Below are 12,708 nucleotides of genomic sequence, written 5' to 3'. Positions count from 1 at the left end.
GGGCTAGCACAAATGTGCAGAACCTAGATGCATAGTTTGTAAATATGCTGAAAGTGTTTGTCTATTAAAGGCACAGTGTAAGAGGCATTTTGTGCAAAGCTTTATAAATTGCAACTCTAAAAGGAGATCACGTTAGAATACTTAGAAATCGTGAGATAACATGGATATATTTACTCAATTGTATCCAACCAAATTGCTTAAACAGTAGAAAGCATAGTTTATTAGTTTACCTTTTTCTTTTCTTTAATGTATTTTGTTTTTTATCTTTGTTGTCTTGAGGACAATAAACTTTTTCCAGAAAATTGTTGAACCCCTCCCACTTGCTTCCAAGTGTGTGATTCACTTTAGTATATAAGAGTTTGTAACAGAGCAAGATGTATGCTATGATTAACCCCTACACGCAAGGTTACATGTACGTGGTGATTAAGTATGACTTCCCGCATCAACATGTACCTTATGAGAAAAAACTGTCACAGCGCAGCTGGGCGCTGTGACAGTTTATTGAACTCGCCTGTGCTGCACAGCCGAGCATCCCTGTGTCCGTGAAAAAAAAATAACGTTATGGCTCACAGGATACAGCGACTTACAAACATGATTTTTTTTTTTGAATAAGAAAAATAGTTTTTATGCTATAAATGTACTAAAATATTTTTTTTTAAGTATTTAAATTTGGTATCACCATAATCGTATCAACCTGCAGAGTAAACGTAACATGTCATTTATACCACATGACGAACGACCTAAAATTTTTTAATAAAAACAGATGAAGTAACGGGTGCTAACGGCTGAATAATGTCCATCAAAATAACGGGCATATTAATCCGTTAAGACCTGTTATAACATCCCTCATGTACGCCCGTTTAACACCTCTGCCTACAGACTCCCACAGCCGGGACTACTACTACTCCCATCATGGAACAGACTTGTTTCCATGATGGGAGTAGTAGTTCCCGGCTGTGGGAGACTGCCGGTGGCTGGGGAGGCTATATTAGTGTTTGTACTACTACCCCCATCATGGAACTGAGTCTGTTCCATGATGGGGGTTGTAGTACAGGGGATGATGGATTGATCGCACCGGGTCTCACTTCTGAGACCAGATGCAATCAGAAGTTATATGGCAGGGGAGGGGGTGGCATGCTCCGCAACCCTGCGATGTATCGTGTGTTTTTACTTTCATTTTTATTTAAAGAAAGAAACCGGAGGCACTCAATACTTCTGCGGGTGTTTATTCCAAGAAAGGTTCACAGGTATGCTCGGTCGACGAATCGTTTCACACACCTGCGCTTAATCAATGACCACACTAACTCCTTTCTCCGCTCCCCTTCCTTTTATAGGGTCATGTTACACAGTGAATTTAAACAGACATATAAAAACAACAATGTTAAAATAAAAATAACATATATGTATGCATTGAGAACGGGGCTAATCGAACTCCATGCACTCATATTAAGATAGTGGTACATTATCATTGCGGCTTCAGGTTAATTTTCTCGCTTCCAGTAGACTATTTTTTCAGTGCTGGAAATCGCTTCGTGTGTATGATTACCTATTATTTTTGTTTTTTCTACCTCTGAATATCTATACCTTTTAAATTTTCTGGGGGGGAACACACTGAGATCGCTCCGAGTATTCAATCCGAGGGTGTCAGCTCGCAATATCAATTCCGTTTCTTTTTGTAATAATAACTTCTCTCTATTTCCTCCTTCTTTTGGTATTGACTGTACAAATAGACATATGAATTTTAATTCTTCTTTTTTATTCTGATGACAATTTTGCATATGTTCGATGAATCTAGGACTCCCTATTCCTGTAGACATAGATCTTATATGTTCTTTTATGTGTTTATAAAGTGGTCTGATGGTCTTGCCTATGTAATACTTATTACAATGGCAGAGCATAGCATACACAACGAAGTTCGCTTTGCATGAGATAAAGGAATTAACCCCTACCTCATGCAATCCCAATTGAATGCGTTTTTGATTTAATAACATGTGACAAATAGTACACTGGCCACATTTGTAGTTACCTACCGGAACAGCTTTTTGCAACCAATTTCATTCCTTCTCTTCCCGATCCAGTCTATTTTTTACCAAAGTATCACAAATATTTTCCGTTCTTCTGAAGGACACTAACGGTTTAATGTGAACCGTGTCCTTCAGTAATTCATCATTATGTAATACATGCCAGTTTTTATAAATGGCAGATTTTATAATTTTATCCATAGGATTGTATTCGAAGGAGAAGGAAAAATTTGTATTTTTTTTTATTCCCATAAGAGTGTGTTTTTGATTGTTTTTTCTGTAACATTTTGTTCCTGGGTGTGGACCATGCCCTAGCAAATGCGTCCTGCAACAGGTAGTCTGGATAGCCTCTACTGCTCAATCTCTCACAAAGTTCCTTTTCTTGTATTTTAAAAGTTTCATCACACGTATTGATTCTACGTAAACAAACGATTCTTGACATGATAAGGGTGGTAGCTATCAAATCTTAATAAAGAATTTGTACCTGTGGGTTTACGGTACCCCTCAATTTTTAACGAATCATTGCTAGCCACCAATCTTACATCAAGAAATTCTATAATGTTTTCACTAAAGACGCTGGTGAAACTCATGTTATATGAATTATTGTTCATGTACTTCATGAAATTTTGAAAGTCCTGTTGTGACCCCGACCAAAACACCAATATGGCGTCTACGTACCTGACATATAGGGACAAAAATTGTTTATATGGATTGGCAAGGGAATACATTTTCTCATCTTCTAGGGACCCCCAAAAAATATTAGCTGGGGTCCCTAAATATAAAGTTGGGGCGACCGGGGTCCCCATAGCCGTTCCGTCTGCTGAGCTCTGTGCCAGACCCTCTCTAAGACTATCCTGCACCAGCCAGTGACGACCCCTGCGACTCCCACTGACTGTGACAGCAGCATGGTGACACCGGGCAGGAAGAGGCAGAATAAATCTGGTCCTAAGGTGCCTCTACAACACTTTTTCTCTGGAGGTGGCCTGGGGACATGGCAGCTCAAAGATGGCGCTGAGCCTCCGGGCGGGCACACTGCATGCTCAAACTCCCGGCGCTCACAGTTACCGTTCCCTCAGGGGAAGATCAGACACGGCAGCCCTAAGGTAGGGAACAGTTTGCCCTGCACTAAAGCCCCTAAAGACTGTACCTTACCTGAATGACTGGGCCTCCATCACTCCGCATGAGAGCTCTGACATGGCAGACGGAGATGGAGGAGAAGACACTCTCCCCCTGACCCCAGGAGTTCTTGCATTAGCGCTGCACAAAGGAACAAGCTCTCCTATTAGTGACCCTGCATCCCCGTAAGTTAGCCCAGCAAAACAAAGACCACGGCTCACTTCTAAGGAGTCAGGTGGTGAGGTGGCAGCTACGCCGGGCGATACTGGCCCACACACTGAGGATGTGGACACGTTTGCAGCTTACCAGGTTACAGACAAGGCTGTATCTGAAACCACACTCAAAGACATGCTACAGCTCTTGCGCTCATCCCTGCACAAGGACTTTTCCTCATTGCTAGTTCCTGTGCAGTCCTCAGTGAAAGTCCTTGAAACTAGAGTCTCCCACGCTGAAACTAAATTGGCCTCATTTGCTGCAGCCCAGAATGGATTAGTGGATGCCCATAATGCGCCAGATGACAAGATGGCAACTATTGAAGAAAAATTGGTCGATACTGAAGATCGCAGCAGGCGTAATAATATTAAATTTAGGGGGATACCAGAAACCATCCCTAACTCCCAAATCATCAAATATGTACAGGAGATGACACAACACTTTTTGCCTGATTTGCAAGAGTTCGAATATTGTATTGACAGGGCACACAGAGTGGCTCGGCCCAAGGCGCTGCCTGAGGGCCTTCCGAGGGATGTTTTGGCGAGATACACGTTCTTCCAGACCAAAGACCGCCTGCTGCAGTTGTCCAGGAAGCGTAGAGTTCTGCCTGCTCCCTATGAGGACATACAACTCTTTACGGATCTATCGGCTGCAACGCTGCAGGCAAGACGTAACTTGCAACCCTTCACTCAGGAACTGCGCCGCTTTGAACTCCCCTACCAGTGGGGGTTCCCTACGAAGCTCCTGGTATCAGAATAAGTTGTTCTCCTTTATTTCTCTTGAGTCGGGATTCGAAACACTCCTTCAATGGGGATTCCCTGCACCGGTCCCTCATGGTTCTCCTATCCGTTGCTCTGAAGAAGGCTCTGTGGAGCCCCCGTGAATGGCATAGTTAGCGACATGCTGACCCTACCTTTTTCTGTCTTAGGTAACCGGTTTGTTCTCAGATGCTCACTGTGTTGATGCTATGAGAGTTCTGTTTAATATTGTATAGTTGTAGTCGTTACTCCACGTACCCCATACTGGTGTTTTCATATTTCAAACGTCTTCTTATCTTACTCTGGTTCTTCTTACTTTTCTTTCCCTGAGTATATTTATCTTATTCTCTCTTTTTTTTCTTTCTTCCCTTTTTCTTCCTTTTCTTATCTTCTCTCTGGTTGTTCTAACTATTTTGGAGTTTTACCTCCTATTGCATTGTCTTCTCGCCTAATACCCCGCTAGAGTGTACTCTCATAACTACATTTCCCTCTGCTTACCTTTTTTCCCCCCTTTACTTTCTGGTTTTTCTTTCTCCCTCTGGCTTTTGGTCCTTGCTACCGCAATATTACGAAATGGGTTTGGAAGTATTATCTTTCAATGTGAATGGGCTGAATAGCCCGCAAAAACTGAGTTTCCTGTGGCGTGAGGCGCTAAGGAAACATGCTGATATACTATGTGTTCAAGAAACACGTCTTTCCTCAAAAAATCCTCCTGCCTTGCGTCACAGGAAATATTCTGTAGTGATCACCTCCTCCTTTGCGAGGAAGAAGCGGGGAGTGTTGGTGGCCTTTAGTGATAAGATTGCTGTTACTATTTCTCAGCAAATTGTAGACCCGCATAGTAGATTTATCATCGTAGTTGTATTGGTAGACAATGTGGAATACACAATAGTTAATCTTTACACACCCAACACCCACCAAAATAGGTTCTTATCTAAGGTAATGTGCAAAGTACATGAGATACGAAAAGGTGCCCTATTAATCGGCGGAGACTTCAATGCCGTATTATCTCCCTCCCTGGACCAATCTTCCCCGAGCACCTCACGCCCATACTATCTAGATTCCTTTTTGTCTACACACGACCTTTTTGATATCTAGTGCCTCCAGCATGCTTCGGAGCGTGATTATACACACTGCTCTGCAAGACATCACACAATGTCTAGAATCGACCACATCTTAGTTGACAGGAGCCTCATTGACAGGTCAGTCTCTACTGAGATAGGCAGTCGGACTTGGTCCAACCATGTCCCAGTATCCCTTACCATCAGTGATACTGTAGATAAACGCAGTGATTTTGTCTGGCGAGCGAACACACATTTAATTGCTCATACCACACACTCGGCCTTACTAGAAGAGGCTTTAACAATATATTTTATTTTTAAAGTGAGCCCCACAAAAGTTTGGCTGGCACACAAAGCGGTCATAAGAGGCACATTTATCAAACTGGGTGCAACCCTGAAAAAATGTAGAACTTTGGAACTCACAGAGTCCCTTAATACTATTGCCGCCTTGGAGGCCATTCAAAACCAAACCCCGTCTGTGGATACGGACTCCCAGCTCCGGTCTGCGCGTCTCCATTTGCGGAAGCTACTGCTCCGTGACTATGAGAAGACCCTTAGACGAAACAAACTATCTTACTACCTACACGACAATGAAACCGGCTCTCTCCTAGCCAAAAAACTGAAACCGACGTTCTATAAACAACGCATTGCAGTCCTCAAACACCCTAAGTCACAAGTACCAGTGAGCTCTCCCAGATAAATAGCGGACGCCTTCCGGGACTATTTCAAGTCCTTGTATAATCTGCAAACCGACTCTCAGTGCTCGGTGCCGAACAGAGATGCACCCAACCTTTTTCTGTCTAATCTGAACCTTCCTAAACTGTCTCCCTCTGCTTTAGCTACTCTTAATTCACTGATCACTGCACTAGAGATCTCAGGCGCTGTCAAGTCCTTGCCCTCAAATAAGGTGCCCAGTCCTGATGGCCTTCCAAATGAATACCACAGACGTTTCCTTCCAGTTCTAAAGCAACACTTATTACCTGTCTATAACTTGGCTGTAGAGACCGGCTCCCTACCCCCTGATATGTTGGATGCCCTCGTCACTACCATCCCTAAACCTGGGAGGCCTATGGACCAGGTATCCAACTATCGTCCCATCTCCCTTCTCAATGGGGACGCTAAGATCTATGCCAAGATTCTAGCAACACGCTTGCGTCCATACCTACCAGCTCTATTGGGTCAAGAACAAGTGGCATTCACTCTGGGAAGACAGACGCCAGACAATACAAGGAGGGTGATCTCTTTACTGCAACATTGCGAAAGGGCGAGGATTCCGGCTGTTTTTCTTACTTTAGATGGCATTTGACAGGGTGTGCTGGCTTTTAGCTTTCTCGGCACTACGAGCCTTTGGATTCGAGGGGCAGATTGTGTCCGCGATTAGGGCGTTATACTCTAACCCTGTGGCGAGAGTGTTCATAAACGGTGCACCTTGTCAAATGGCACGCGGCAGGGATGCCCCCTTTCCCTGCTGCATTACCTGCTTACTATAGAACCCCTGGCACAAGCCATACGACTCAATGGAAACATTAAAGGTGTACAAGTGGGAAATGTGGAGCACAAATTTGACCTTTTTGAAGATCATGTGCTACTGTCTCTGATGGACCCGCAGCAGTCCCTGAGTTCTCTATTTTCTACTCTAGAAACCTTTACTCTAGATTGTCTTATTACAAATTGAATGCCTCTAAATCACAGGCTCTGTCAGTAGGGGTCCCTGCCCCTTTGCTAGATTCTCTGAGACCCCAATTCTCTTTAGATTGGCAGCAACGTAGTGTTACATATTTGGGCATTCAACTAACCTCCCCCACTTGCGCTCACTTTCAAACCAACTTTCTGCCACTATTATCCTCCCTTTCCTCCCCTCTATCTACTTACGGAAAGCAGATGGTATCCTGGTTCGGCAGACTGGCATCGTTCAAAATGCTACTGCTCCCGAAGTTGCTGTATTTCTTTCGTACACTACCCATAGCGATTCCTAAATCATTCTTCAGAGCAGTACATAAACTTATGAACGACTATATTTGGTCAGAAAGGCGTCCTAGAATCTCTAGAAAGGTCATGGTACATCACAGGTTGGTGGGTGGGTTGAGTTGTCCTGATATAGAGGGATATTACAAAGCATGCATTTTAGATCAGACACGACATTGGTGGGCAGGGGAACCTGGAAAAACTGTGGGTGACTCTGTAACAATTTTACAGCCCAAACTGTTCTCTACTATCTAGGATGCTAGCTACATTCTCTAACATTAGACTTGAAGAAACTGGTCTTACTCCAATTGATGTCACGATTAAGGTATTGAGATCCTGCCTCAAAGACCTACCTAACTTTATTCAATGCCCGGCCAAAGTTATCCCGTTAAAACATCTGACACTTCATATTACAGACTTAGATTTGTCCCCCTGGAAGGCAACCAGGATTACTACAGTCGGAGACATATTAGATAGCGCAGGTAGTATCCATTTCCAATCCTTGCAAGAAATCTTCCCACTGCCACACAAGGAATTTTACAAAAGTCTACGGATCAGAAGTTTGCTGAGTACTGGTAAGCTGTCCAAGTTTCGTTTGCCAGTGAGATTGCTGGGTGCATTCAACACTTCTGGAACCACATTTAGAGGCATTACTCTGTTTTATGACTTATTAGAAGACAAGATAGGTACAGCCACTTTTTCTTACATGGACAGAGGGGAAAGAGATCTTCGCTGCACCATTTCCCTAGATCAGTGGCAATTGGCCTTCCGCAGCATTCGCAAAATGTTTAGATGTGCCAATCACCAGGAAGATATACACAAAACCATACACAGATGGTACTTTAAACCACATAGGCTACACAAGATAGAGCCCACTTGCCCTAACACCTGTTGGAGGAACTGTGGTCAGACAGGTACATTGCTGCATATACTTTGGGAAAGCCCAGCTCTTCAATCCGTCTGGTCGGGGGTTAATCTTGTTGTTTTCAGACTACTAGGAAATACTAGGACTACTAGCAAATAAGCCCGGCAACTGCATTATTGATGTTAGACCTAGATCATTATCCTCCTATGTCTAGAACTGTTATTGCTCATATCTTTATTTTCACAAAACTGTGTATAACCAGGAAATGGAAAACCCCACTGACCCCGACCTTACCTGAAATCCTGTTTAATGTTAACCTCATATGTGAATAGGAAGGTACCTAGATCTCACTTTCTTAAAACATTGGGACCTCTGGTTACACAGCCCGCACTATGTGTCCATGAACCCTTAATTTGATCTACAAGGCAGCAATTTACTTTCCTGTCCCTCCCCTCTACTCTACTTACTTTTCCTTTTATCTCTAGGTGTTTATTGGCTTGTGAACTGATGCGGGTATGACTTTTTGGTTTGTTACTAAAACGGGCATGCCCCACGCTCGGTGTGTTCTACCTTCTGTTCTAAGAGACTCTCATGGGCTGCTATGTTGTAGCTGTACAGAAATCTCAACGGACTTATTTGTCTTCGGGATTGTCCAAATTACTCTCGGATTGTCACGACTGGATTGAACTTTGGTAGGACATTGTAAGTTCGCCTTCTCTGCTACTACCAACTTGTTTGTTACCTGTGAAGTGACGAGTTCTGTACTCTCTTATTGTATGTGTTACGATTTCCTGTGTTATTGTAAAACAATAAAACTTTTGAAATTAAAAAAAGAAGAATTAAAATTCATAGGGCTATTTGTACAGTCAATACCAAAAGAAGGATGAAATAGAGAGAAGTTGTAATTACAAAAAGAAACGAAATTGATATTGCGAGCTGACGCCCTGGGACCGCTCGGATTGAATACTCGGAGCGATCTCAGTGTGTACCCCCAGAAAATTAAAAAAGTATAGACTTAAAATATTCAGAGGTAGAAAAAAACAAAATAATAGGTAACCATACACACAAAGCGATTTCCTGCACTGAAAAAATAGTCTACTGGAAGCGAGAAAATTAACCTGAAGCCGCAATGATTTTGTACCACTATCTTAATATGAGTGCATGGAGTTCGATTAGCCCCGTTTTCCATGCATACCTGTCGACCGAGCATACCTGTGAACCTGTCTTGGAATAAAGACCCGCAGAAGTATCGAGTGCCTCCGGTTTCTTCCTTTGAATATTTGCCTCTGGTTTCCTGGAGCTACACCTACAGTCGAGGGGTAGTGTAGTGAATTGTACAGATACATCGTGGTGCCTCCCTTAATAAGCGCCTAGTGGCAGTGCCAACATTGAACTGTATCTTTATCTTGGATCACTTTCATTTTTAAATCTCCGCAGGGAGCCCTGAATGGCCGGTACCGAGGAGCCATTCAGGGCTCCCAGCGGGGTTTTTAAAATGAACATAGTGAGTGGCAGCGGGGGCAATATGTATATTAAAAGCGCAGTAGGGGGCAAGATATCGAGCGCTTAAGGTGGGGGGTAGACATATAGCCTATATATCTATCCCCCCAGCGCATTTATAATTTGCCCCCCGCAGCTCATTAATAAAGATATGACCCCCGCCGGTGCATTTATAAATATATACCCCCGCAGCGCATTTGTCATAAAATGCCACCACAGCGTTATATGTTAAAAGTATATCTATCAGCAGCGCATCAGGCCAGCAGCCGGCCGGCCCGATGATGCTGATAGAAATACTTTTCATACATAGTGCTGCGGTGGCATATGTATATAGATGCGCTGCAGGGGCCAGAAAAAAAACTATATGTATGCCCCCCCAGCGCATCTATATACATATGCCCCTGCAGCGCTATGTATGAAAAGTATTCTATCAGCATCATGAGGCCAGCTGCTGGCCCTATGTGCTGCTGATAGATATACTTTTCACACATAGCTCTGCAGGGGCATATGTATATAGATGCGCTGGGGGGCAGACATATAGCGTTATCTGGCCCCCACAGCGCATCTATATATACATATGCCACCGCAGCGCTATGTATGAAAAGTATTTCTATCAGCATCATTGGGTCGGACAGCTGCTGGCCCGATGCGCTGCTGATATACTTTTCCCATATAGGGCTGCAGTGGCATTTTATGACAAATGTGCTGCAGGGGGCACATTATAAATGCGCTTCAGGGGTTATATATTTATAAATGCACCAGCGGGGGTCATATCTTTATTAATGCGCCGGCGGGGGTAATATATTTATTAATGCGCTGGTGGGGGTCATATCTCTATTAATGCGCTGCAGGGGGCATATTATAAATGTGCTGGGGGGCTAGATAGATAGGCTATATGTCTGCCCCTCTGCAGCGCTATATATCTTGCCCCCACAGCGCTTTTAATATACATATGGCCCCCGCTGCCACACACAATGTTCATTTTAAAAACCTCGCTGGGAGCCCTGAATGGCTCCTCGGTACCGGCCATTCAGGGCTCCCTGCAGGGGATTTAAAAATGAAAGTAAAAACACACGATACATCGCAGGGTTGCAGAGCATGCAGTCCGCTCCCCTACTTTATAACTTCTGATCGAATGGGGTCTCAGAAGTGAGACCCGGTGCGATCAATCCCTCAGCCCCTGTACTACAACCCCCATCATGGAACAGACTCTGTTCCATGATGGGGGTAGTAGTACAAACACTCATGTAGCCTCCCCAGCCACCGGCAGACTCACGTAGCTGGGGAACTACTACTCCCATCATGGAAACAAGTATGTTCCATGTTGGGAGTAGTAGTAGTCCCTCAGCACTGCAGGAGTCTGCTGATGTCACCTCTTTTGAGCATGCTCAGTAAAAATAAGGGATGTTATACTAAGGGACATTAACAGATGTATTTGCGAAAGTCCGTCAGCCATAGACTTCAATGTTAAAAATAACGGACGTTAATTTATCCGTTTTTTGTGACGGAAGAAAAAATTAATGCATGTTCCATTTTTTCTTCCGTCACAAATAACGTGTGTTATTCATGACAGGCTATAACGGGTCATAACGGATAATCAAAAAATCCCATAGACTTTAATGGGATTTTGTAATGGCCGTTTAACATCCATTTGAAGTTTATAACGGATCTTTAAATGGAGAAACTTTATAGTGTGAAAGGGGCCTATGCTACACTTAACTTGGACATATGCTAATCTATACATTATGCAAACAATACAGTGTAGAACTTGCAGCTATCTAAACAACCACAATATAAACGGGGGGAGAGGGCGAGACACTAACCCTGTTAACAGCAGATCCCTTTGTCTTGGCGCTTCAGCCAAGTTGATACCCCCATCAACTGGCCATGGCTGTAATAAAACAAGATATAACATTCAGCAGGAAATCTGCTAATAAAAGTAGTCCTAAATGTAACAATACAGACAGCCCACAACTGCATCTAAAGAACTTTCTATAATAAGAATTCTCCTTTTACTGCTGGCTTCACACGGCATTTTCAGTCTCAGTTTAAGATACAAACCAAGAAAAGCTCCTGATACTGACTTTAAGAAAAAAAAAAATGTGATAAAGGAAGACATTGTCAAACGCAGACCGTGCAGTCTCCAGTAGCATATTGATTAAAAAAACAACATCAGGACAAGGAAAGTCATGTACCGCATTTTAGGTATAAGCATACACCCTTAGTCATATATATAATACACATAAAACTCACATTTAAAAAAAATAATTTTTTATGCGTAAATTGTAAACTTTTTCATCACCACAGGTGCCAATATACCCTTATAGGCAATGGACGCTAGCTATATTATTCAATTTTTTTTCTGGTATCCAGCACTCACTAACTGTAGCAATTTCTTTATTAGTACACATTACTAAACCCATAATGAGCACCCTTGCTATCTGACTGCTATTTCCTACATTTTTGTAGTGATGTGCACCATTTGAAATAAAGAAATTTCTACTATTGGTGAGCACCGCATTATCTTTAGGATATGCTCACACAATGGAATTTCACTGAAGAATTCGACTGGATATTACAGTCCATTACTTTAAAAGGGATTCCGCTGTCCCATTCATTTCAGCTTTCCACAGAAATATAAGATCAGTTTTATATTTAGCGGAAAGTGGTGAAAGTCTATTAAAGTCAGTAGGGCTTGGGCTTCGGAGAATTCTGTGTTCTTAGAGCTGTGTGAACATACCCTTATTCTTCTATAAGTGGACTTTGATATCCTGCAGAGTACTAGGACTCCGTTCACATAGATGTCTCAAGCGTGCAGCACTGAATAACTTACATATTTGGTGCCAGATCCTCATTTCTTTCTATGTGGACTATTTTTGTGTTATACTTATGCGTACCAGACAGATAAAGGTCATCTGACTAATGGGGAAATACACCGTGGATATTTGAAGAGTTTTCATTCCCATTGACAAAATTGTTTAGGGACATGTAACAGAAGGACAGATTGAAAAAAAACATTAAAAAAAAGAAATAAATAAACCCAAGGGTCCAGTGCAGCAATGGCTTTGAACTCTCCCACAACATCATGATTAGAGATGAGCGAATTTGTGAAAAATTAGATTTAGCCGATTTGCTGAATTTTGTGAAAAAAATTTGATTCGATCCGAATTTATTCGTGGCAAATGGCTATTAAAAACTGCTATTTCTGG

General features: G+C 42.7%; 1 protein-coding gene across 11 annotated transcripts in view; it reads right to left on the bottom strand.

Moving 5' to 3' along the window:
* Window positions 1-12,708, bottom strand: part of LLGL2 (LLGL scribble cell polarity complex component 2) — a 578,766-nt gene that overhangs the window by 310,765 nt on the left and 255,293 nt on the right. For all 11 annotated transcript variants that reach the window (XM_056550314.1, XM_056550313.1, XM_056550316.1 and 8 more), the window contains one exon: window positions 11,323-11,390. In XM_056550314.1, coding sequence (XP_056406289.1) covers window positions 11,323-11,390 — 68 coding nt within the window. The remainder of the gene's footprint in view (window positions 1-11,322; window positions 11,391-12,708) is intronic.

Source organism: Hyla sarda, chromosome 13 (assembly GCF_029499605.1).
Source record: "Hyla sarda isolate aHylSar1 chromosome 13, aHylSar1.hap1, whole genome shotgun sequence".
NCBI classification, from domain to species: domain Eukaryota; kingdom Metazoa; phylum Chordata; class Amphibia; order Anura; family Hylidae; genus Hyla; species Hyla sarda.
Note: the sequence above shows the minus strand (reverse complement) of the source record. Positions and strands in the feature narration are given on the sequence as shown.